Below are 25885 nucleotides of genomic sequence, written 5' to 3'. Positions count from 1 at the left end.
CAGACTTCCCACAAATTCATTCACATTCTCCCAGATTAAAGTCAAGCCTATATTCAGGGAGCGCTTGAGAGACTTAGAGGTTCACCTAGAAGGAAGTTGGAAATTGCACTGCTAATATCAGCACTTTTGCAGTTGGGAAATTGCCAGACTGTCATACAACAATCAGTCTAACCCACCTAAATTGTTCCACAGATTAGCCATCGATTGTTAGAAAAGTCCCTGACTTCCTTTATCTTTATGGCACCAATACAAATATGGTATCCTGGAGGACACGCCTCCTTTTAACTACGAACCTATAAATATCAAGGCATTTTTACTGAGATTGAGAAGAACCCAGCAAAATGGGGATCTCCACAGTCATCCTTCAAATATGTCTTTTATTGGGTCAAATTCTATCTACAGGTATTATATTTAATTATTACATTTGTTTTTCACTGCTGAAAATCTGAATCGTGGCAAATTATATCTGTTTCTTGGTGCTATTCCTTCATCTCAAGAGGAGTTTTATATCAAGAACGGGGGGATAGTTCTTTGGTGATCATTGTAATTGCAAAGATTTTTTGCTTTGTTTCTGGCTGAGAAATGCAATGGTTGTAGTTAGACAAAGCCAATCACTATGTCACTTGTCTTCAGTGAGTCACTCAACTAAGGAAATGATTGATTGGTTTTAGAAAAATTCCTGAAATTAAGGAAAAATGTATATTATTAAAACTTTGTTATCGTTGATTAAGCCTGCGGTTTGTGTATTGACGAACATGGCCAGCAAAGATTGCCCTGTAAATGTGCATAATGTGACTTCTATCTGCAGGTGTGTCTGGCTTGATAATTAACAATTACCAGGCAAAATCAGATCACATAGCTGAGCACAGAAAAGATCATTAAGATTCCAAGTCTATGTCTGTCACTGCTTTATTTTTAAATTTTTATTTGTTTATTTGGCTATGTGGGGTCTTATCTGGGGCACGTGGGACCCTGGCTGTATCATATGGGATCTTCCGTCGCAGCACATGAGCTTAGCTGCCCTAAGGCATATGGGATCTTAGTTCCCTGCTGCTAAATCACTTCAGTCGTGTCTGACTCTGTGCGACCCCATAGATGGCAGCCCACCAGGCTCGCCCATCCCTGGGATTCTCCAGGCAAGAACACTGGAGTGGGTTGCCATTAGTTCCCTGACCAGGGATCAAACCTGCATCCTCTTCATTGCAAGGCAGACTCTTAACCACTGGACCAGCGGGGAAGTCCCTGTCTGTGACTGCTTTAGATAAATGATCTGGAGATTAGTTTCAAGCACATCTTTGTGTTCTTAGAATGTCAAGTGACAAAATGGACATGAAAGAGCCCTGGGCAAATCACCGAGACCTTGAACTGCAATGTCGCTTTACCGAGATGCTCAGTGAACAGGACGTTTAGCCAGTCTGTTTATCATTCCTCCCTTCCTGTCTGTCTCTCTCTCTCGTTCTCTTATCTTTCGCTGTCTCTGTGTCTAGGTCTGTGACAGGAAACTCACTGACGGGCAACACTTGCCTTCCCCTCTTGTCAGGAGGACCTCGGTGGGTACTGGCTCTGGACAGACTAGGGGCCAGAGACTATGTCTCCATCAGAATACTGGAAAGTGGAAGGCAGTGTTCTTAGCTCTGGCTTTTATCAATATGAAGTGCATCCCCAGACTTGCACTGGCTCTGAAAAGTGACAGGGGGTTCACATCAGCCCCTATGGGACAGGGAATGAACTGACCTGTCCTTATCTACAAAGGGGTCTTCCTTGATAGCTCAGATGGTCAAGAATTTGCCTACAATGCAGAAGACCCTGGTTCAATTCCTGGGTCAGGAAGATCCGCTGAAGAAAGGGATAGGCTACCCTCTCCAGTATTCTTGGGCTTCCTTGGTGGCTCAGCAGGTTAAGAATCTGCCTGCAATGTGGGAGACCCAGGTTCGATCCCTGGGTTGGGAAAATCCTCTGGAGAAGGGAAAGGCTACCCACGCCAGTATTCTGGCTTGGAGAATTCCATGGACTGTATAGTCCACAGGGTCACAAATATTCGGACACGACTGAGTGACTTTCACTTCACTATCTACAAAGGCTTATGTAGAGGGGCTTATGGCACCCTCTACAAGTGGCTTGAGGGGGCTGTGGTTGTGCATGTGCACACACGTGCACAGACACGCATGCCTGCATTTGCATTTTAGCCTTGAGAATTAAACCTCTGCAAAGTGGTTGCTCTGTACCAGGTATTCTGTGAGACAGACACCTACCTTTTCTTGTCTAAATCTGCTGACAACTCCCAAGTTGGGTATCCACCCTGCAGATGAAGAAACTGAGGCTCAGAGAGGTTCTGTGTCTTGTCTAAGGTCAGCAGTTGTTGCAGGGCTGGGCCAGGATTTGAACCTGGAGGAGGTCTGCTGGCATTTGAGTAAAGGATTTGTCCGGTTAGCTCCCACTGTTTCTTGCGGAGAACTTGGCTAAGGAGATGAACGGTGGCTTTCAGGTCAGCGCTGGAGCCCTGTGGAGGAGCTCCGTGCTGGGGAAACCCAGGCAGCAGAGACTGCCCAGTTCTAGTCTCTGCACCAATTCTTGAGAAAAAGTCAAAGAGTTCAGGTTTGTGCTGGTCTAAAGCAGCCATGAAACTCCTTCTGCTCCTGGCAATGTCTTTGGTTCTGCCATTTACCAACTCTGGGCCTTTGCAAGCCTCAGTTTACTCACTGATAAAATGGGCTTGTGTTCCAGCTTCATAAGGTTGTACAGACATGGGCTCACCCATGCGGTGTCTGGCATGTGGAGTGTCTGGGCACCATCCACCGTTACTCTTCTGGGCATAATCCTAACACGACTTCATAAATGCAAGGCAGCATGTTGGATTGGATCCTAGAAAAAGGAAAAACTGGTGAAATCCAAATAAAGCCCGGAGTTTTATCAGTAGGAGTGTACCCTTGTTGGTTGGTAATTGTGACAAATGTAGCTTGGTCACAGGAGATGTTATCATGAAGGAAAATTGGGTAAGAGGATATGGAAACTGTATTTTCTGCAACTTTTCTGGAAAATTATTTCAAAATAATCTTTTTTTTTTTTAAACTCAACTTCCCTGGTCTCATTTCTTCAAGGTCAAAATGAGAAAGTAATAATTGCTTACAATTAGTTAATGCTTGTACTTCCCCTTTTCACAGTTTATCAGGGATTTGGGCAATAATTAACACATTAAAAAGAAGGAGGAAATTGTAAGATGTCCTTAGGTGGCTGACACTGGGCTGGGGTAGGCACTTCTGTTATCTTTTAAATAGGTCCCACAGATGTCTAATTATTCCCTCATCAGCTCTCTTCGCTGCAACTTGTCTTTACTGCACAAGCTACCCTCTGGGTGTTAGGTCACTCAGCCCAATCTAGGTGTGGAATGTTCCAGAATGAAGAGGAAGTCCAAGGCCATGCCCAGAGCCTGAGTCTCAGCCAGGCACTCAGGACCCTTGCTTCCAGCCTCAGGTCTCTCCACAGCTGGCTTGACAACCCCCACCAGGGTTTCAGTTTCAACCTGTCCCCTGCTGTTTCCACCCCATGATTTTATTTGTTCTGCCCCTTTTCCAGCAGGATGCTTTCCAGCAGGATGTCTTACAGCGCAGAGCACTTCTGTCCCGGCCACCTTACACCCTCAGGAGCTGCCTCTTGCTGTGGTGACTGCTCTCACGCTGTTGCCTCCACCTGGAACACAGTCTTATTCTTCCCCTCCCCACCTCCTCAGCTCTGGCTAAATCTAGCTGCTCTTTTTTAAATACCATGGGCATTGTCCCATCCAGGAACCCTGACGTGTACGCTCAACACACAACCACACACACTCACAAGCCATGTGTCATCCGATGCTTGCCACTCTTATTCTCCGATAGCATCTTAACTCTATGGATTTTTCTAGAGATCCTGCTATGCAGGGAGACCCTGGAGGGCAAGAACCGTGTCTGGCTCACTTAGTACAACAGCATGCATCCCTTAGAGCCTAGCAGAGGCTCCTGCTGGCCGTAATGGAGGGGCAGGAGGACCCTTCCTGAGCCATTCTCTGTGCCCTGGGCCAGGTCCTGAAAAGTATTTCTCATCCTTATGTATAGTTTAAAGGGAGCCAGACACCATACTGGGGCTTCCCAGGTGGCTTAGTGGTAAAGAATCTGCCTGCAGACGCAGGAAACACGGCTTCAATCCTTGGTTCTGAAAGAGCCCCTGGAGTAGGAAATGGCTGCCCTCTCCAGCATTCTTGCCTGGGAAATCCCATGGACAGAGGAGCCCAGCAGGCTACAGTCCAATGGGGTGGCAAAAAGAGTCGGACATGACTTAGTAACTAAACAAGACCCCATATCAGGAGCAATCTGTATAGGTGCTAAGTCGTGTCTGATTCTTTGCGACCCTATGGACTGCAGCCTGCCAGGCTCCCACGTCTGTCGGAATCTCCAGGCAAGAATGCTGGAGTGGGTTGCCATTTCCTCCTCCAGGGGATCATCCTGACCTAGGATCGAACCCACATCTCCTGCATTGGCAGGCAGATTCTTTATCAGTGAGCCACCAGTGAAGCCCCTAAATCTGAGTTTGTTTCTCTTTTGCATGTGTATTCATTTGTGTTGTTTTAAAACTGTATGTAAGTGATACCATACAGTATCCTACAAGTCTCTTCTCCACTCTTGGCTGCCCTAAACCCATGCAATGCTGTGGCATGGAGGAGGTGGGCACAGAGCATCACCAGGTAGATAATGGGGTCATTCACAGGAAAGCCAGGAATGTTGCTTCCCAGCGGATACTCGTGACCACTGAGCATGGAGTGCAGCATATGAGCTGGGCTCTTGAGGAGGGAAGGGCAGGGATGGAGGGTGGACCAGCTATTCTTTGAGTCCCCAGAGCTGGGTTGGAAGGGAAAGAGGACTACAGTGACCAGACTCCCCTTGTCCTGAGATAGGCAACCTGACACTGAATCCCAAATACCTGTCCATTGCTGGGAGGTAATAATTAGAAGACACACCCTCCCTGTGCCTCAAATTCCTCCCTAGAAATGGCCCAATTGCTGCCCGATGACTGCACTTATGTCCTTCCACGCTGTTACCACCCCAGACTCCACCAACCCCAGTGCTGTCAGGGGCGATGCTGACCACAAACTCTCCATCACTAAAGATTATTATTTCAGAATGCTTTGCTTTCTGACAAGTTGAAACGGAATCTCGTTTGCACCTGAATCTTGGGAAGCGGCGGAGCTGAGCTATGAGCACATTTACTCTGGGGTCAGTGCCCTTGACTTCCGGCATCAGTTTCACTGTCAGCGCTGTGTGACCTTTGACAAGCTGTTTCACGTCCCTAAGCCTTGGGTTTCCCTTCCATAAAGTAGACTGTGTAATAATCTGACACTGTAATAATCTGATAAAGGATATCCTGAGGATAAAACGAGATACTGCAGGTAGCACAGTTAGCTCAACGCTGGGAAAGCTGTAATTGCCAAGAGATAAGAGCATCTTATCTCCCTCCCTACACGTCCCCTCCTCTCCCCTCCTTCTCTTTCTTTCCTCTTCCTCCCTCTCTGCTTTATCCTTAGCTTCATTTTTTTTCCTTATCTTCTTTTTCTTTCATCCTTGTTCTTTTCCTTTAGCCTACAACCACACTTCCTCCTGAACCTAAAAGAATTTGCCTCCTAAATCACCTGCCACCACATCTCCCGCATTCAGCCTCAAACCACAGCTTTTAATGCACAGTTAGGGTGGAGAGTATAGGAACCAGAGAAACACAGCAAAGATAAAAACACATCTCGTCCTATCACCTGAGATTGGCTTTATTAAAATACGTATTTCTTTCCAATTACATGTGTATGGAAGTGATATCATTCCCCGCTCCCCCACCCGCCGAGTGGCATGCCAAATCTAGTTCCCTGACCAGGAATCAAATCCATGTCCCCTGCAGTGGAGGCTCAGAGTCTTAACCACTTGACAGCCAGGGAAGTCCCTAAAGGATAGCATTTAACATACAGTTTTTCTATAGTTTGTATTCTGAACATTTTAACATGCATTCATGATTTTGGGAGATTGAAGTTTTTTTTTTCAAGTTTTATTCTTTTTTAAAAATTTTCGCTTTATTGAGGTATGAATGGCCAAGAAATGTGCAGGATATTTAAAGAGCACCTTGTGGTGATTTGATATGCATATGCGTGGTGGAAAGATTCTCCCTCATCTAGTTGAGAACATAGCCATCACCTCACATGTCTATTTTTATTTTGGTGAGAACAGTTAAGTTCTACTCCCTTAGCAAATTTCAGATGTATAACAGATGCAGTTTTATCAACTGTAGTCCCCATGTTTTACATTAGATCCTAAGATCTTATTCATCACCTGGCTGAAAGTTTGTGCCCTTTTACCAACCTCTTCCTATTTCTACCACCCTTTTTCCGATTCTTTCTGTAATTATAACAGATAATACTGTGAAGATCATGTTTGTTCATGCATCGTTGTCCACATTAAGTAAATTATGATTTCCTTTGGCTAGATTCTTAGATGTGGAATTACTGAGTCAGAGAGTTGATCATTTTAAGATTTTAAAGCATACTGTTACATTTTTTCTAGCAATCTACCAATTCTTTCTCCAACAGTAAAACAGGAGAATGCAATCTTCTACAACTTTGCTGAATCTGAATATTACCATTCAAAACTCTTGGCTGAATTGTTGGATAAAAATTGATGTAGTTATTTTAATTTGCATTTCTTTGCTTTATAGTGAAGGTGAAAAATTTTAAGCCATTTGAATTCCTTTACTTGAACTGTCTGTTTTTATCCTCTATTTTTTTGTGTGAAAGTTAGTATCATCTTTGTTGGTTTATAGAAACTCTCTCTGTCCATTATATTGAACAAACTCTCTCCACTTGGTCCATTATATTGATGACAAATATTTTCCCAATTTGTTATTTGCCTTTAAATTTTGATTTCCTTCTGCACAAATATTTTAACATAATTAAATTTATTGCTATTTTTCTTTGTAATTTCCTGTTGATTTAAAATCTAGACATTTCACAAAAATCAAATAAACATTTAATTAGTTTCCTGTTTTCATTTGTTTAATAAAATCCTGTTCTTTGGTTTTGAAAATTATTTTGCCTTCTGGTGTGAAGTAAATATCTAAAATGATTCTAAAATAATTTAAATTTTAAATTTTGCTTTAATTTTTATAGCTTTATTTTGAATATTTTGGAGCTAATCATAATTTTTTGAATGCTGACAACATGGCAAACACTATATTAATTAAGCATCTGATATAGTTTTCTAACTCTGTCTTCACAATAACCTTGTGAAGTAGGTTAGTATAACTATCTTTTTGCAGATGAAGAAACTAGGACTGGGTGAGAATAAATGGCTTGCCCAAGTTTAGAGACCAAATAAACAGCAGAGCTAGAATTTGAACTCGAGGTTCCTGTCTCCCAGGTTCGTAGGTGGCCAAGACCCCCAGTCCCAAACCCACATTGTCCCTTCCCTCTCCCCAGCAGGATTTTTTTTCCTTTTTCAAGAACTTATCAGTCATTTCTAGCCTATTTATTTTTCTCGATAAACTTCAAAATTGTTTTTTAAAGACCAATCCAAGAGAAACTTTTTGATGGAGATGATATCAAACCTATGAATTAGTTTAGAACGACTGATAGTCCTATATTCAGTCCTTCCATCCGGAAACCCGATTCATCTCTTCATCTGAGGAGACAGCCAAGAAGCTTTACACAGAGCTGGTAGTTTCATTCTTCTGGGTCGCTCCTCAAGGGAAGTTTATTTATAGTGTTTTACTTCCTTGGAGCCTGTTTCCATCCACATCTTCCCCTCTGCCCGGTGCACTTCTGCTCAGAAGTCCTGGTTCCATTCCGTGAGCTCTTCTTCTGGACTCCCGACATCCCACAATCGGAGCTCTCAGTTCCCTGTCCTCTAACTGTTTGTCTCTAAGTTTCGTCCACTAGAGCCAATTTCCAGAGGCAGCGCTGTGTCATCTCAACATTCCCCTGCCTGCTGGGTCAGGCATCCAGCTGTTGTTGTTTTCAGTTGCTAAGTTATGTCCAACTCTTTGCCACCCCTTGGACTGCAGTGCGCCAGGCTCCTCAGTCCTCCACCATCTCCCGGAGTTTTCACAGATTCATGTCCATTGGATCAGGGATGCCGTCTAACCATCTCACCCTCTGCTGCCCCCTTCTCCTCCTGCCTTCAGTCTTTCCCAGCAGCAGGGTCTTTTCCAATAGTCAGCTCTTTGTATCAGGTGACCAAAATATTGGAGCATCAGTCCTTCACATGAATATTCAGGGCTGATCTCTAGGATTGACTGGTTTGTTCTCTTTGGAGTCCAAGGGATTCTCAGGAGTCTTCTCCAGCACCACAATTCAAAAGCATCAGTTCTTCAGCGCTCAGTCTTCTTTATGGTCCAACTCTCACATCTGTACACAACTACTGGAAAAACCATAGCTTTGACTCTACAGACCTTTGTCTGCAAAGTGATGTCTCTGCTTTTTAACCTGCTGTCCAAGTTTGCCATTCCTTCCGAGGAGCAAACGTCTTTCAATTTCACGGCTGCAGTCACCATCTGCGGTGATTTTGGAGCCCAAGAAAATAAAATCTGTCACTGCTTCCACTTTTGCCCCTTCTATTTGCCATTAAGTGATGGGACTGGATGCCTTGATCTTAGTTTTTTTAATGCAGAGTTTCAAGCCAGCTTGAAACTTACTCTTCTCTTTCACCCTCATCAACAGCCCATTGTTCCTCTTCACTTTCTACAAGGAGCGTGATTGTTGAATACATTATTCCCTACCACTCTGTCAAAACACTTCTGCTGCACAGTAGACAGTGGTTTTCAAACATTAATGTGTGTCAGAATCACCTGGAATGGATACATATTGTTGGGCATCACCTCAAGGGTAAATTCTTAAGTCTGGGGGAGGCCTAAGAATTTGCATTTTTTAAAAACAAATTCCCAGGTGCTGGTTGGTACTGAAGATTCATGGAACCATTTTAAGAGCCATTGTTCTAAAAGAACCCTTTTCTAATGTGACTGGGTCAGGGAGTTGTTTTTTTCCTTCAAAAATATTGTTTAAAATAAAAAATATGATAGATACACATTTAAAATGTTTCCTTTTATCTTAAAACTTATAAACACACTTTGACTTGCCAATTTGTTGCTATAGGCTTCTCTCTCAGCAGAGGTCTTCTGCAGTTCTGCAGCACCTTTCTTGCATAAATTGCTCCCATTTGGCATATCTATACCTTTTCATTTTTAGTCTCTCTAAAGTAGAGTGTGAAATGAAAGACCTTTGCAAAGCAGCCTCCTAGGTGGCTCAGTGGTAGAGAATCTGCCTGGCAACATAGGAGATGAGAGTTTGATCTCTGGCTCAGGAAGATCCCCTGGAGTAGGAAATGGCAACCCACTCCAGTATTCTTGCCTGGGAAATCCCACGGGCACAGGAGCTTGGCAAGGTACAGTCCATGAGGTTGCAAAAGTGCAGGATATGACTGAGTGACTGAATGAACAAAGGGTATAAGTTCAATTGCTTTAAATATATTTCTCCTTTTTGCTGCCTAACCCACTCAATTTCTTTTGAGCACCTGAGTTTTATTTCCAAAGCATTCAGCCTTATTTTTTTGAAGGCCATCTTTCTATTTGTACCATATTTGATCAATTTACTTAATATTTATTTTAGTGTCAAGTACAATCAACATAAACAGGTTCAGGGCTCATATCTGTCATTCACTGATCACACAACTTGGTTGGAATGCAAGTTGCCAAGTGTACTAGAAATTACCCCCCTAGCGCTAGTGGTCAGTAGGTTTACAGAAAGGATGGAGAGCTCAGTGGATCCGGCTCGGGGGTTAGTTACCTAAAGGACAGTTAAAACAACTTTTTGTCTACTGCCCCTGCTGGGATGCCTTCCATCTAGTGAGTGCTAAGTCACTTCAGTTATGTCTGACTCTTTGGGATCTCCCATGGACCGTAGCCCGCCAGGCTCCTCTGCCCATGGAATTTCCCTGGCAAGAATACTGGAGAGTAGCCAGATATTGTAAACAAAAATATAATACATCCAGCTAAATTCAAATTTTAGATAAAAATTTTAAGTATACATATTCCATGTAATATTTTGAACATACTTACATTAAAGAAGAATTCATTGTTTATCTGAAATTCAAATTTTACTGGGCATTCTGAGTTTCATTTGGCAACTTAACAACTTTCACCCTGTTCTTTCTTGATATATATCTATGCCTTCTTCTAAGCCTTGTTGAAACATCCTGTCCTCTCTGGAGTCCTCCTGCCCTTCTTCCAAGCCCAGGAATTGCTTCTTTTGAGATTTCTATTTCCCCTCCACTGTGTTCCTCATTGGCCAAAATGGAGAATTACTGGTTAGCAAGTCTGGCTGCCAGGGGCTTCCCAGGTGGCTCAGTGATAAAGAACCTGCCTACCTATGCAGGAGATGCAGGAGACATGGGTTCAATCCCTGGGTCAGGAAGACTCCCTGGAGGAGGGCATGGCAACCCACTCCAATATTCTTGCCTGGGAAATCCCATGGACCAAGGAGCCTGGCGGGCTACAGTCCATGGGGTCACAAAGAATTGGACACGACTGAGCGACTGATCATGCTCACGAGGTTTGGCTGCCATTGACCTCTGAGCACCAGAGGATTACATCTTACTTTCAGTGATGTATCCCTCTCCTCCGTGCCCCTTGTGTGGTCAGAGACAGGCCCATATTCCCTGAGTGAATCAATGAGTTAATGAATAATGGGTCCAGCTACCCTCCGAAGCAAAGAGCAATGCAACTCCCTCTGCTGCTCGAATTAGCTGATGGGAGGGAGGGTGGGTCTGGCTTTAATGTTTGTTTTTGGAAGAGCTCTCATCTGCCTGTTTTTCTTTGTAGTTCCAGCAACATCAGCAACGAGACACACCACAGAAAGTGCTTTCTGGGAGTTACTCAGCTCTGGTAAGTCTACCTGAACTCCAGACAGGCTGGGCAATTGTGGTGCCCAAGGCCACCCCCAAGGACTCAGGATGGACTGCCACAGAGAATTCTGCTGGGTTTTAGATGTGGGACAGGAAGGGTTTCCTCTGATGGGGTCCACCTAGACCCTTAGCTCCTTCCTTGTGAGGTTCCATCCTGACCATGAGATCGGCCCCCAGGCCGTGTCTGTCCGGTCACACTCCTTTCCTAAGGTCTCTGGCCCCCAGGCGGCCCCACTGGGTGTCCAGCAGGGCGGCAGGGGCAGTGGTGGGGCAGCGTATGTAGCTGAGCCTCTCTGGTGAGAATCACATTCCTTTTCTTCTCTAGAACTGCTACAAGTCTTGGGGGAATAAGGAGTACCCTGGCCTCAGTCAGTGCTCTAAGTGCTAACTGCTTCTGCTCCCTAATTCCTCTTTTATGGCAGTCCTGTGTGTGCATGAGCATACCTGCTTGCGCAAAAGCACAGACTATGATTTGAGCCAAATACAAATAATACAATTGGTAAATATATATACACTGGAAGGTAGAAGAGCGAAATGGTTAAGAGCAACCATCTGAGTACAGGTCCGGCTGTCATTTACTGGTCAGTTGGTCTGGGTCACCTACTCAAGCCAGCTTCCCTATGGGGTTCTATGAGGATGAGCTGAGATGACACTTGTAAAATTCTTGAGTATGATGTAGAACTCTGGAGTATGACTCCAGGTTCCCAGGCTAGAAAATGTTCAACATCATCTGCCATGATTAAGCTTTTAAAAATGGGCCTCCTTGGGTATGTGTGCAAGGAAGAAGAGATGGCATAAGTGTAGACTTCCTTTTTAAAAAAAAAAAAACAAAAAACAAGTCTTTGTGTACTTTCACCCTGCAGGCATTTTGGAAGCAAGCTTAGATCTCTCATTGCACTAGATCTGCAATTGAGAGTCAACTATAAAAAAAGCAATGGCTCAAAGGTGGATTTCTTGGTTAGGGTCCTTATGCATGAAACATGCACATGTCTGATTTTTCTTTTATTCTTTTATAGTTTCTGAGTCAGATTCTCCCAGAACACATGGTAAGTATTTTGAAAATGGTATGGTGTATTTGGTTTAAAGTTTATCATTCTATATAGCTATTTATATCTGAAGAATACACACAGCCTCTCTGGAACTTAGTGAATGGTATGAGGATTGGGTAATAATGTGATTTGCGTCCTTCATGGAAATACAAAGGCAATAGAAACTTCTTTCAGCTGCAGGACAAATGGACTGTGGTTACACAGTTAGTTTTTTCTTTGATTTTGTTTTGCCTTCACCTCAAACTTCAGTGCACATCAGAATCAACTAGGGTATTTGGTTGAATGCAGGTCCTTAGAATTCACCTCCCCACCCCAGACACTTGGATTTGGGTGGTCTGGGGTGGGACTTGGGAATCTGAATTTTTATGTAACTGAAAATAAAGATGGTCTGCAGACCCCATTTTGATCAAGCCTGCTACATGGCCCAGGATTGAATTAAGCTTTCATGTTTGCAATGTACTTATAAGATTTGACTAAGAATTTCCAAAGCAAGTGACAGGAGATCTATGCATATATTTTAAGTGCTACCTTTTTAAACTTATTTTTTCTTAATGTCTACGTTTTGCTTAATGTCAAGTAAATGCAGCTTTTAAACATTTTCCCAAATGGTTATTGGGTACATCGTTAAGTCTGGCTTGTTGGTATAAAGACTTTTCCATAAGAGAGTTGCTAACATTGAACTTTCACACATCTTTCACAATGGGCTCAACATCAATGCCACTTTGTCCGTCAAGAGCGAGTCCTACCAGGATCCTTCTAAACAGGACAGGCCCCTGGAGCGACTTAGGGTTTTATGGAAAGAAAGACAGTAATCTCTGAGCACACAGTTACAAATACAGCTGTGATGGGTGCTGGGGAGGGATGTCCTTGGCAAGAGGCCTGTGCTCAAGCCATCAGAGAGAGCCACCCCGTGGAAGTCACAGGTAAACGGAGGTATAGGGCTGGTGTAAGAGTTGGCCAGACAGAGGAGGAAGGAAGAGCATTTTTCTGTTATTCCTGGCACTGGTGCCAGGAACTCAAGGGAACAGATATAGACTTAGGCTGACTTAGTCACCCTACCCTCACCCCCACCCTAATATTTTATCTAAGCATCACAGTTCCCTGATGGGGGCTTATCTCTAAGTTCCATTTCCCAAACTGTACCTTTGACATATTTTCTGAAGCTCTAGGGCAAAAAAAGGACTTCTGATCAATGGGGTTCAGAAGTGTCAGCTGCCATTAGCGGTAGAACAGCGTTCATCTTTGGGGGCAAAAGAGTGAAGAGCAGGCAGGTGGGCGGCTGCCACCCAGACGCAGTTCTTATTTGCCTTCTAAGTCCTTGTCTAAATCTGCATGGAGACGATGGAGGCGAATTCAGAAGAGGATCGTGAACACGTTTCCGGGATGCTAATCCTTGGTCACGTCTTGAATTGTTGTTACAGCCTCCTTTTTGTGCCATCCTGTCCCTCTCTACCATCCCCTTAGGCTGGACATCCTCCGCTTAGTCCATGGAGAGGGTTCAGACAAGGTTCCCATCCACAAAATCCTCAGACTTGGAGATCGATGCAGTCTGCTCGGCAGAAAAGATAGTACTCAGGAGAATGAAATAAGCTGGGTGGTTTCTGAGCATAGATCGCATGGGACTGTTAACTAGTGTTAGAGGCATGGTAAACAGACACGTACTTTATTAGGTCTAAAGCTACTGAACGCCCCATAGTAGTTCAAAACAAACGGCCCATTTGGTTTGAAGTTCTATTCCAAAACCCCAAACGCTTTTAGCAAGAATGCCACAGGCTCACAAGCTCAAGACTGAGTCACAGCGCCCCCTGGCGTGATTGTAAGGTGGACCTCAAGCCCTTTGCTGTGACCGCGTGTCATTTAGAAACAGCAGAACCGACTAAGATGAATCTGTATTTCTTTCTAGATCAGGGGAATTTCCAGACTATAAATGATGGTAAGACATTTTTTGTTCACTTGCCTTCCCTGGAGCTTTGCTTGTTGGCCGGGTCGGCCAGGGATGCGGCGAACTGAGGTTGAGAGCAGCCTTGGCCACAGGACAAGGGCCTGGCGTTTAGAATGCAAGGATGGAGCAGGAGGAGTCCAGGGGTGCCAAGACCCTTGGTGTGTCCTAGACACACACCCAACAAGTCCCCTGTGTCCTTCTTCTTCCTTCGTCTCTCTCAGTCAGTCAGTTCAGTCACTCAGTTGTGTCTGACGCTTTGCGACCCCATGGACTGCAGCATGCCAGGCCTCTGTCCATCACCAACTCCCAGAATTTACTCAAACTCATGTCCATTGAGTTGGTGATACCATCCAATCATCTCATTCTCTGTCGTCCCCTTCTCCTCCTGCCTTCAATCTTTCCCAGCATCAGAGTCTGTTCAAATGAGTCAGCTCTCCGCATCAGGTAGCCAAAGTATTGGAGTTTCAGTTTCAGCATCAGTTCTTCCAATGAATATTCAGGACTGATCTCCTTCAGAATGGACTGGTTGGATCTCCTTGCAGTCCAAGGGACTCTCAAGAGTCTTCTCCAACACCACAGTTCAAAAGTATCAATTCTTCGGCACTCAGCTTTCTTCTCTCTACCTGTCAGTTATTCATTGCATGAGATTGGCTTCAGCTTGGAGTCAGGAGGTGGTGGGAGGAGGGTAGAATCAGTGCCTCTTCTTGCCATGAATGCCAGTTCTATCGAACACAGTTAATATCTCCCAAGGACTTGCTTTGTACCCTGCACAAAATTATTTTCTTACAAAGAATGAGTTAATATATATTTTTAAAAAAAGCATTTAAAAGACTGGCTGGCACAGAGTAAGTGCTCAACTAGTGCACATAGAAAGTGCTACTGTCATGAAATCTTCCCAACAGCACTTTGAGGTAAGTAGGATAATTACCTTTGTGCAGATGGGGGAACCAGGGCATCCTTAGGTATCTTGTCAAGTTCTATATCTCAGATCACGTGGTGGGCCAGTGGCTGGGCAGGGATTTGAACCCGGAACAGGTCTCTTTGGCTCTGTCCACGATTCTTTCTAAATGGATCCTCCCTCCTCCTTCTCCACAGTGAGCATATACACCCTTTGTGCCGACTTTGGTACATTAGCATCTTTCACGCGCTCACTTAGGGCAGCTGACCCTGCTATTGGGTCCTGGCTGCGTCGAGGCCAATCCCTGCCCTTTCAGAGCATGCCCTGAGGGTCCAGGAATGGCCTGGGAGGGACTTGAGGGGCAGGTTTCTGGTGATTGACCTCCAGGAGAAAGGCACAGGTGGAAGCTGGATTTCTGCAGGGACCATTCACAGAAATGATCAGAAGAGAGCAGTAGCTGGAGCTAAAAAAACCCCAGACTGCACCCTGGGAAAAGCCTACAGGCCATCCGATTGACTATTCCTGCTTCCCAGGTGGCGCAGTGATAAAGAGTCCATCTGCTAATGCAGAAGACACGGGTTCGATCCCTAGGTCAGGAAGATCCCCTGGAATAGGAAATGGTGACCTGCTCCAGTATTCTTGCCTGGAAGATTCCATGGACAGAGGAGCCTGGTGGGCTACAGTCCACGGGGTCGCAAAGAGTCAGACACGACTGAGCACACACACTCTCAGAGCAACCTGTGGCATTTACTATGTGGGCTGCTGTGTGCACATACATGTCACTAAGCACAGGATGTGGCTGTGAAATCCAGTCACCACCTAAGAATATGTCCCCCAAGAGAGCATTTCTGTCTAAGCAGTCACGTTGCAGCAGGTATCTTTGCTTTGGAGATGCACCTTTGGGAACATCTTTCCTCCTAGTTGGGCCCACCCTCGGGAATACCTCAGTGACAGTAGATGTCGTCATCTCAGAGTATGTTTGCACCATAGAAACAGGCAGTTGGTATTTGAAGTTTGCATGCATGTTCGGTTGCTTCAGTTGTATCCGACTCTTTGTGACCCCAAGGACTGTAGCACGCCAGGCTCCTCTCTCTATGGGATTCTCCAGGCAAGAATACTGGAGTGAGTTGCCATGCCCTCCTCCAGGGAATCTTCACGACCCAGGGATCGAACCCAGGTCTCCTGCGTCTCCTGCATTGCAGGCACACTCTTTACTGCTGAGCCACCAGGGAAGCCCATTTCAAGTTAGTCTTGTGAATAGATTTGGGCCATTCATCCACAGGGTGATTTTTTTGAATGGAGATTGTGGAAGCATAGGAGGTGGTAACAGGAACCAAGAATGTCCCTGGTGGCCTCCAACATTGAATGAGGGCTGGCAAAGAGACAGATTTGCCTTCTGCTTCAGGAGGAACACAGCCTTGGGGCAGTGGGCAGGGCTTCTGGATCTTTGCCTCCAGCCCCATTTCCGAGCCAAGCTTGAGGGCCAGTCCTCCCTGGAGGAGAGCAACAACCCAATGACCTTTCCTTCTCTCCACTCTGCAGTTACATTTGCCACGGAGGAACTCTCAACAGTGAACCCAATAGAAGGTAACGTTTGTTATGTGGGATCCTTGTGGGCTCATTCCCCTGCTGCACCCGGAGGTCTATATCTGGTACAGAAGAGGTGCAGAAGGCATAAGGGATGGGGTTTCTTAGCTCTCAAACAGGGAGGTCCTCTGAACAAGGCCTTACTGAATGGGTGTCTCTTCCACGGATCTTGACTCTGAGATAGGGGAGGGATCAACCTGCAGAGACATCTCTAAGGAGATCCAAGATGGAGCTTGGTTTTCTGTCTCTAAGAGAGTCCTGTTCCCCGTGCTCCATGCCCACCATGTTATCCTCACTGATACATGCTGACCTCGGGTCAAGCTAGGATTCAAGGTCACTGGCTACAGAGCCTGGAGAGGCAATTGAAATCTGTTGAGGATGCCAGCTTGTCTGGGCTCTACCTGAGTCCATATGGGGCCTCATTGATTTTTGTTCACTCTATAGGAACCATGGTCCTTTAGCTTGGGGTGCAGAGGTCCTGTAACCCACCCTGGGGCTCCTCCAGTAGGAGAGCTGAGAGTTACAGCCAGGAGAGCCTGAGGTCCTGGTAGTCTGGGCTGGGGGAAGAAAGTCTCTGTTTATTTCCTTGTGATGAAGGTTAACTCACAGCCTTGTTCAAAGGTGACCCCCAGCCCAGCGAACTGCAGCCATTTGTTGTTGTTTACTCCCTTAGTCATGTCAGACTCTTTGCAACCCAGTGGACTGCAGCACGCCAGGCTTCCCTGTCCTTCACCATCTCCCCGAGCTTGCTCAAACTCATGTTCATTGAGTTGGTGATGCCAGCCAACCATCTCATCCTCTGTTGACCCCTTCTCGTCCTCTCCTCAATCTTTCACAGCATCAGGGTCTTTTCCAGTGAGGCAGTTCTTTCCATTAGGTGGCCAAAGTACTGGAGTTGCAGCTTCAGCATTGGTCCTTCCAGTCAATATTCAGGGTTGATTTCCTTTAGGATGGACTGCTTTGATCTAAAGCCATTAGAAGTCCCCTGAGTGGAACCTGCCTTAGTCCTGTGACCTCAAGAGAAACATGAAGTGGTTCCCTGTGCTGCCCTCTAGGGACCGAATCGGGTTTGGCCCTGAGGCTGGTAAACGGAGAACACAGGTGTCAGGGCCGGGTGGAGGTCCTGTACCGAGGCTCCTGGGGCACCGTGTGTGACGACAGCTGGGACACCAACGACGCCAACGTGGTCTGCAGGCAGCTGGGCTGTGGCTCGGCCATTTCAGCCCCAGGAGGTGCCCGGTTTGGTCAGGGCTCAGGGCCCATTGTCCTGGACGACGTGGGCTGCTCAGGCCATGAGACCTACCTGTGGAGCTGCTCCCACAGCCCCTGGAATTCACACAACTGCGGACACAGCGAGGATGCCAGCGTCATCTGCTCAGGTGGGTCTCAAATAAGCTGGGTGCGCTTCTCTGGAGGTGGTTTCTTGCTCACATTCTGATCCCCTTGTGAAGCACTCTCTACATTTCCCTTTCCCTTGAAATCCTCCCAGTGCTTTGCTTATTCAGTATATTAGCTTTTGTCTGGCCCCTGGGTATGTAGATGGGAATTAGAACAACAACAAAAAAACAAACTGAAAGTGACATTAAACCTTTCGCTCCATGCCCCAGTGCAAACCAGAGGCAAAAGAGTGCAGGTCTGCCAGGAGGTCTCTGAGCAGAGGGCACGGGCTGCTGGCGGCCCCGGTTCTGCCTCCTGAGTCCTGGACCTTAGGAACTGGGAAGCACGGTCTGGGCACCCAGCCTGCCGAGAGCAGGGCAGTGGCTCCTGTGTGACCTGCCAGGCACCACGTTGTCATCCCCTAAGGTTGAGCCTGACAGATCACACACGGGACTTGACCTGGAGCTGGAGACCTGTCTCACTGCCTCAGTGGATCCGTAAAAGCTGTGAGCCTGACGATTGGCTCCAGGTCCACTGTGTCATCAACACAAAGTCAATCACCTTGACGTTGGAAATAAGGGATGCTAGTCTGCCGGGACCTCTCAGGAGGAGCATCTTTGGAGGGTTGAGGATGGCAGAGGCCCCGCCGTCCATGGCAGAGCAGGTGCACACACTGACTCCTCACCTGGTCTGCATCTTAGCATCACCCCTTTGCCCTCATGGAACCCGTTCTGTGCACTGTGTCTGACCTCCCTTCTCTCCCCTCCAGGTGCCCAGACCCAGTCCACGGTTGTGCCAGGTAAGTCCTGCTGCCTCTTGACTCCGGGATGTCCCCTCCCCCACAGTCACTCCCAGGCCCCCATCCAGCAGCCCCAGGAGGGGACTGTGGAGGTTTTCCACCTCTCAGTACCGGCCCTGGTCACTCTAGAGCACATAGACATTTCCAGATGAACCATAACTCAGGCATCCTCTGGACTGGCTCAAGATTTCAGGACATTGTGGCTACACAGTGTCTCCCCAGAGCTTTGGGTGACAGGGTGATGTGTCCCAGGGTCTTTTCTGCTTGAATGCATTCTCTGGACCAAGAGTTCTGTGTATGGAGAGGACAGAGCTTTCTCCTGTCCTCCACCCATGGCCGAGTCTAGGCGTTTATATTACCAAGAAGTACCCAGTCAGCAGGGCATGCTGAAGGTTCTGTGGGCTGTTGCACCTCTTTAGATGAGTGTGTACCTTTGATGACATGATCTGGGCTCACAGCAAACTCTCAGAAAAGGCTTCTTCTCCCCGGACTGTGGAGCCCCTCAGATCCCGCTGTCCTGATCCCAGTCACAGGAACTAGACCAACCTTGATTCTACCGACCTTTGTAATCCTGCTCTGTTTCCCCTGCAGACTGGTGGTACCCGACAACTCATTATGGTAAGCATCACTTGGATACTGCCAACTATCAGGGTTCAGTGTCTAAATCTTGGATTAAGGCTCTGTGTTCACCACCTCATTCAACGTTGGGGATTCCCTTTACTCATCAGATCTGTGGATAACCTTCACCTATCTGTTAGAGAATGTATTCGTTTGGCTGGTTTAGCTTGCTAGTGGTAGGATTTCAGCTGACACTCACTTCAGCCGGACGAGGATCCAGTTACTTTCTTGTCTAAGATGTTTAGTCATAATTCTGTCTTCAGGTACAGCTGGATCCAGAGGTTCCAGGACTAGCTGTCTTCGCCACTTTTTATACCTCTGCTTTTTTATGTGTTTGGGCTTCACTCTAACTTTCCTTCCTGCCATGGGGGCAGGGGTCAGCCCAAGTCTACATCCCAACAGGAAGAAAGAGTCTCTTTTCTAGACCTTCCACTGACAAGTCCTGGAGAGACTGCGAGCAGCCTGCTGGCAATAGGTGCCATTCCCCCAATCATCTCCATGTGCTCTGGTGATAGGCTGTGGGTCTGTGATTTATTTTATATCCAGGCTAAGTTTTGTGTTTGAAAACAACATGGAGTTCAGTGGAAAGCAAGCCTTCAGAACAATTTCGGGTCAAGTGAGGTAGAGACCCAAGTTGGGTGAGCAGCAGAAAGAGGCACCTTGGGGGGCTGGGAAGCTGTGTCTGGTGGTACCCTGATGCATGGGCTCCTGTCCATCTCAGGGGTCATTAGGGATGCAGGACGTGGGCACCCTCTCCCTCTGGCATCCCAAGGCTGAGCTCTGCTCCTGAATTCCAGGAGTTGTGGGGAACCAATCAGAGAATGTGCATAGCTCAGCACACAGACATGGTTCCCTGACACAGTCCCTGGTGGGTCAGCCATGATGGCCAGACTTCAGTCAAGAGCTCCCGATAAGGAACAAGAACTAGACTCAGTCTCTTTCCTTGGAAGATATCGAAATCTCACTCAGACATCAGGACTCCTTCCTTCAGGAGACAAAGAGAGTGACTTTTCCTGTCTCCTTCCAGGAACCGAATCGGGTTTGGCCCTGAGGCTGGTGAACGGAGAACACAGGTGTCAGGGCCGGGTGGAGGTCCTGTACCGAGGCTCCTGGGGCACTGTGTGTGATGACAGCTGGGACACCAACGACGCCAACGTGGTCTGCAGGCAGCTGGGCTGTGGCTCGGCCATTTCAGCCCCAGGAAATGCCCGGTTCGGTCAGGGCTCAGGGCCCATTGTCCTGGACGACGTGGGCTGCTCAGGCTATGAGACCTACCTGTGGAGCTGCTCCCACAGCCCCTGGAACACACACAACTGCGGACACAGCGAGGATGCCAGTGTCATCTGCTCAGGTGGGTCTCAAATAAGCTGGGTGCGCTTCTCTGGAGGTGGTTTCTTGCTCACATTCTGATCCCCTTGCGAAGCACTCTCTACATTTCCCTTTCCCTTGAAATCCTCCCAGTGCTTTGCTTATTCAGTATATTAGCTTTTGTCTGGCCCCTGGGTATGTAGATTGAGAATTACCAAAAAAAAAAAAAAAAAAAAAACCCCAAAACACATGGAAAGTGACATTTCGCTCCATGCCCCAGTGCAAACCAGAGGCAAAAGAGCGCAGGTCTGCCAGGAGGTCTCTGAGCAGAGGGCATGGGCTGCGGCTGCCAGTGGCCCCGGTTCTTCCTCCTGAGTCCTGACTGTGGCCCCTCCAAGGAACTAGGAAGCACAGTCTGGCACCCGGACTGCTGTGAGCAGGGCAGTGGCCCCTCTGTGACCTGCCAGGCACTGCCTTGAAATCCCCTAAGGTCGAGCCTGACAGATCACACACGGGACTTGACCTGGAGCTGGAGCCCTGGCTCACTGCCTCAGTGGATCCATAAAAGCTGTGAGCCTGACGATTGGCTCTGCATCCACGGTGTCATCAAGACACAGAGTCAATTATCTTGACATTGGAAATAAGAGCTGCTGGTCTGTTGGAACTTCTCAGAAGGAGCCTCTTTGGAGGGTTGAAGATGGCAGAGCCCACCCCTTCCCATGGCAGAGCAGGTGCAAGGACTGGCAGCTCACCTGCTCTAGAGCTTAGCATCACTCCCTTTGCCCCCATGGAGCCCCTTCTGCACTATGTGTCTGACCTGCCCTCTTTCTCCCCCAGCTGACCAGACCCAGTCCACGGTTGTGCCAGGTGAGTCCTGCTGCCTCTTGACCCCAGGATGTCCTCTCCCCAGCAGTCAGCCCCATGGTCCCCAACAAGTAGCCCCAGGAGGGAACTGAGGATGTTTTCCACCTCTCAATACCTGCCCAGGACCACAAAGACACTTCCAGATGAGCCATAAGACAGGCATCCTCTGGACTGGCTCAAGATTTCAGGACTTCGTGGCTACACAGTGTCTCCCAGAGCTTGGATGACAGGGTGGTCTGTCCTGGGGTCATTTCTGCTTGAACGTATTCCTGGACCAAGACTTCTGTGTATGGAGAGGACAGAGCTTTTTCCTGTCCTTTACCCCAGATGGAGTCTAGGTGATGCTATTACTAAGAAGTACCCAGTCAGCAGGGCATGCTGATGGCTCTATGGGCTGTGCCACCTCCTTAGATGACTGTGTACCTTTGATGACATGATCTGGGCTCACAAAAACTCTCAGAAAAGGCTTCTTCCCAGACGGTGGAGCCCCTCAGGTCCCACTGTCCTGTCCCTGGTCATAGGAACGAGACCTACCTTGATTCTACCGACCTTCTTTGTAATCCTGCTTTGTTTCCCCTGCAGATTGGTGGTATCCGACAACTGCCTATGGTAAGCAACATTAAGATCCTGCTAAATTACCAGCATGCCACACTCCAGTCCACAGACATGGATGCAGTTCTTGCCTCTTCGGTCCAGGTTCTGAGGTCACTACCTCATCTAATCTGGACGGTTGCCTTCACTTGCCAGAGATATGGATAAGCTTTACCTATGAGTTGTGCCATGTGTTACTCAGAATGCTTTTGTTTGCAAGTATTAGGATGGCCACTCGTGCTCTCTTACTTTGGGCTGGTGCCACGGCCTACATATCGAGGATACTGAGCCATAAGGCAACCTTCAGGTACAGCAGGATCCAGAAGTTCCAATACTCTTTGTCCCCATGCACTTTTCTGACTTCTGCTTGGTTTTGTTTATGAGCTTCACTGTCAGGTTGCTTCCTGCCAGGGGGCGCCTGTCAGCCACTAGTCTCCTGCCACAGGAGGAAAGAGTCTTTTTGTTCTTGATGTTGAGCTGACAAGTCCTGGAGGGATTGTGAACAGCCTGCTGGTAATAGGTGCTTTCTCCCCAGTCATCTCCAAGTCCTCCAATGATATGCAACAATTCCAAGGTTATTTCAGGATTCAAGCAAAAAAAAAAAAAAAAAGCTTCAAGCTACACTTTGTGTGTGAAAGTACCTGAATGCGTACTGAGTAGAAAAGTCTTCAGAATAACCTTGGGCTGGTGGAGTGGGTTCCCACGTAGGGGTGAATGGTAGAACTCGGCACCTTGGTGGGAAAGGGAAGCTGTGTCAGTGGTCTCCTTTGCAGAGGCTCATTCTGTGCCAGAGGTCTCGGATGTAGGTTGCCCACACCGGCTGTGGGCTTCCCCTCTTTCCACCTGCATCTTGAGACAGGATTCAGTGCCTGAATTGCTGAATTTGGGGATGCCATCAAGGAACCTGCAGAGCTAGTCCACAGTGCACAGTCAAGGCTTCTATCACACAGCCATCGGAGATAAAGAGTGAGGACCACGCTCAGTCCAGTCCTTATGGACTCACTGCCTAGACCTCAGCAGCCTTCCCCTGGAAGAAATCTGAATCTCAGGCCCCAGTGCCTTTTCCTTCAGGAGAAACAGGAGGCTGACTTTTCCTGTCTCCTTCTAGGAACCGAATCGGGTTTGGCCCTGAGGCTGGTCAATGGAGGTGACAGGTGTCAGGGCCGGGTGGAGGTCCTGTACCGAGGCTCCTGGGGCACCGTGTGTGACGACAGCTGGGACACCAACGACGCCAACGTGGTCTGCAGGCAGCTGGGCTGTGGCTCGGCCATTTCAGCCCCAGGAGGTGCCTGGTTCGGTCAGGGCTCAGGGCCCATTGTCCTGGACGACGTGGGCTGCTCAGGCTATGAGACCTACCTGTGGAGCTGCTCCCACAACCCCTGGAACACACACAACTGTGGACACAGCGAGGACGCCAGCGTCATCTGCTCAGGTGGGTCTCAAATAAGCTGGGTGCGCTTCTCTGGAGGTGGTTTCTTGCTCACATTCTGATCCCCTCGAGAAACACTCTCTACCTTTCCATTTCCCTTGAAATCCTCTTAGTGTTTTGCTTATTTAGTATATCAGCTTTTGTCTGGCCCCTGGGTATGTAGACAGAGAATTAGAACAGAAACACACACCAAAAGTGACATTAAGCCTTTTGCTCCATGCCCCAGTGCAAACCAGGGGCAGAAGAGCACAGGTCTGCCAGGAGGTCTCTGAGCAGAGGGCATGGGCTGCGGCTGCTGGTGGCCTCGGTTCTGTCTTCTGAGTCCTGGACCGTGGCCCCTCCAAGGAACTGGGAAGCACGGTCTGGGCACCAGGTCTGCTGTGAGCAGGGCACTGGCCCCTGTGTGACCTGCCAGGCACCCCCTTGTCATCCCCTAAGACTGACCCTGACAGATCACACATGGGACTTGACCTGGAGCTGGGGCCCCGTCTCAGTGTCTCAGTGGATCCATAAAAGCTGTGGGGCTGACGAATGCTCCGGGTCCACTGTGTCATCAAGACACAGAGTCAATCACCTTGACTTTGGAAATAAGAGATGCTGGTCTGCTGGGACCTCTCCGGAGGAGCATCTTTGGAGGGTTGAGGATGACAGAGGCCCCGCCATCCATGGCAGAGCAGGTGCATGCACTGACCCCTCACCTGGCCTGCATCTTAGCATCACCCCTTTGCCCCCATGGAGCCCGTTCTGTGCACTGTGTCTGACCTGCCTTCTCTCCCCCACAGCTTCCCAGACCCAGTCCACGGTTGTGCCAGGTGAGTCCTGCTGCCTCTTGACTCTGGATGTCCCCTCCCCCCAGTAACCCTCAGGGCCCCCAACCGGCAGCCCCAGGAGGGGACTGTGGAGGTTTTCCACCTCTCAGTACCTGCTCTGGTCACTCTAGAGCATGTAGACGGTTCCAGATGAGCCATAACACAGGCATCTGATGCTCTGGACTGCCTCAGTGATTTCAGACTCCCCAGAGCTTTGGGTGACAGGATGGTCTGTCCTGGGGTCATTTCTGCTTGAATCCATTCTCTGGACGAAGAGTTATGTGTATGGAGAGGACAGAGCTTTCTCCTGTCCTCCACCCAAGGCCGAGTCCAGGTGTTTATATTACCAAGAAGTATCCAGTCAGCAGGACATGCTGATGGCTCTGTGGGCTGTGCCGCCTCATTAGATGAGTATGTACCTTTGATGACATGATCTGGGCTCACAGCAAACTCTCAGAAAGGCTTCTTCTCCCCGGACTGTGGAGCCCCTCAGAACCCACTGTCCTGATCCCAGTCACAGGAACTAGACCAGGATTCTACGGACCTTCTTTGTAATCCTGCTCTGTTTCCCCTCCAGATTGGTGGTATCCAACAACTGACTATGGTGAGCGTCATTCAGATCCTGCTCAGCTACCAGCATGCAACATTCCAGTCCACAGACATGGGTGTAGTTCTTGCCTCTTGGGTCCGGGTTCTGAGGTCACCACCTCATCCACTCTGGACGGTTGCCTTCACTTGCCAGAGTTATGGATAAGCTTTACCTATGAGTTGTGCCATATGTTACTCAGAATGCTTTTGTTTGCAAGTATTAGGATGGCCACTCGTGCTCTCTTACTTTGGGCTGGTGCCACGGCCTACACATCGAGGATACTGAGCCATAAGGCAACCTTCAGGTACAGCTGGATCCAGAGGTTCCAGAACTACCTGTCTTAACCACTTTTTAGAGCTCTGATTTCCATGTGTTGGGCTTCATTCTAACTTGCATTCCTGTCATGGGGGCAGGGGTCAGCTCCAAGTCTACATCCCAACAGGAAGAAAGAGCCTCTTTGTTCTAGATCTTCAGCTGACAAGTCCTGGAGAGACTGGCAGACTCAGGTTCTGCCTCCTGAGTCCTGGACCATGGCTCCCCCAAGGAACTGGGAAGCACAGTCTGGGCACCAGGTCTGCTGTGAGCAGGGCAGTGGCCCCTGTGTGACCTGCCAGGCACCGCCTTGTCATCCCCTAAGGCCGAGCCTGACAGATCACACACGGGACTTGACCTGGAGCTGGAGCCCTGTCTCTGCCTCAGTGGATCTATAAAAGCTGTGAGGCTGACGATTGGCTCCGGTTCCACTGTGTCATCAAGACATAGAGTCAATTACCTTGATATTGGAAATAAGAGATGCTGGTCTGTTGGGACTTCTCAGGAGGAGCCTCTTTGGAGGGTTGAGGATGGCAGAGGGCCCCCCACCCATCCATGGCAGAGCAGGTGCAAGGACTGACACCTCAGCTGCTCTGCAATTTAGCATCCCCCCCTTAGCCCACGTGAAGCCCCTTCTGTGCACTGTGTCTGACCTGTGTTCTCTCTCCCCCAGCTACCGAGACCCAGACCACGGTTGTGCCAGGTGGGTCCTGCTGCCTTTTGACTCCAGGACGTCCCCTCCCCCACCATCACCCCCA

At 48.0% G+C, this 25885-nt stretch overlaps 1 protein-coding gene across 38 annotated transcripts in view; it reads left to right on the top strand.

Moving 5' to 3' along the window:
• Window positions 1–316: 316 nt before the first annotated feature.
• Window positions 317–25885, top strand: part of LOC113884283 (deleted in malignant brain tumors 1 protein-like) — a 66001-nt gene continuing 40432 nt past the window's right edge. For 25 of the 38 annotated variants that reach the window (XM_027528728.1, XM_027528717.1, XM_027528725.1 and 22 more), the window contains exons 1-15: window positions 317–402; window positions 10873–10935; window positions 11972–12001; window positions 13908–13937; window positions 16387–16431; window positions 17487–17810; window positions 18578–18607; window positions 19199–19225; window positions 20253–20576; window positions 21371–21400; window positions 21980–22006; window positions 23097–23420; window positions 24200–24229; window positions 24804–24830; window positions 25801–25830. In XM_027528728.1, the coding sequence (XP_027384529.1) occupies window positions 342–402; window positions 10873–10935; window positions 11972–12001; window positions 13908–13937; window positions 16387–16431; window positions 17487–17810; window positions 18578–18607; window positions 19199–19225; window positions 20253–20576; window positions 21371–21400; window positions 21980–22006; window positions 23097–23420; window positions 24200–24229; window positions 24804–24830; window positions 25801–25830 (1402 nt within the window). In that variant the 5' untranslated portion in view covers window positions 317–341. The remainder of the gene's footprint in view (window positions 403–10872; window positions 10936–11971; window positions 12002–13907; window positions 13938–16386; window positions 16432–17486; window positions 17811–18577; window positions 18608–19198; window positions 19226–20252; window positions 20577–21370; window positions 21401–21979; window positions 22007–23096; window positions 23421–24199; window positions 24230–24803; window positions 24831–25800; window positions 25831–25885) is intronic. The other 13 variants (XM_027528708.1, XM_027528707.1, XM_027528706.1 and 10 more) reach the window with 13 other exon arrangements.

Source organism: Bos indicus x Bos taurus, chromosome 26, assembly GCF_003369695.1.
Source record: "Bos indicus x Bos taurus breed Angus x Brahman F1 hybrid chromosome 26, Bos_hybrid_MaternalHap_v2.0, whole genome shotgun sequence".
Lineage (NCBI taxonomy): Eukaryota > Metazoa > Chordata > Mammalia > Artiodactyla > Bovidae > Bos > Bos indicus x Bos taurus.
This window is presented reverse-complemented; position numbering and strand designations above follow the sequence as displayed.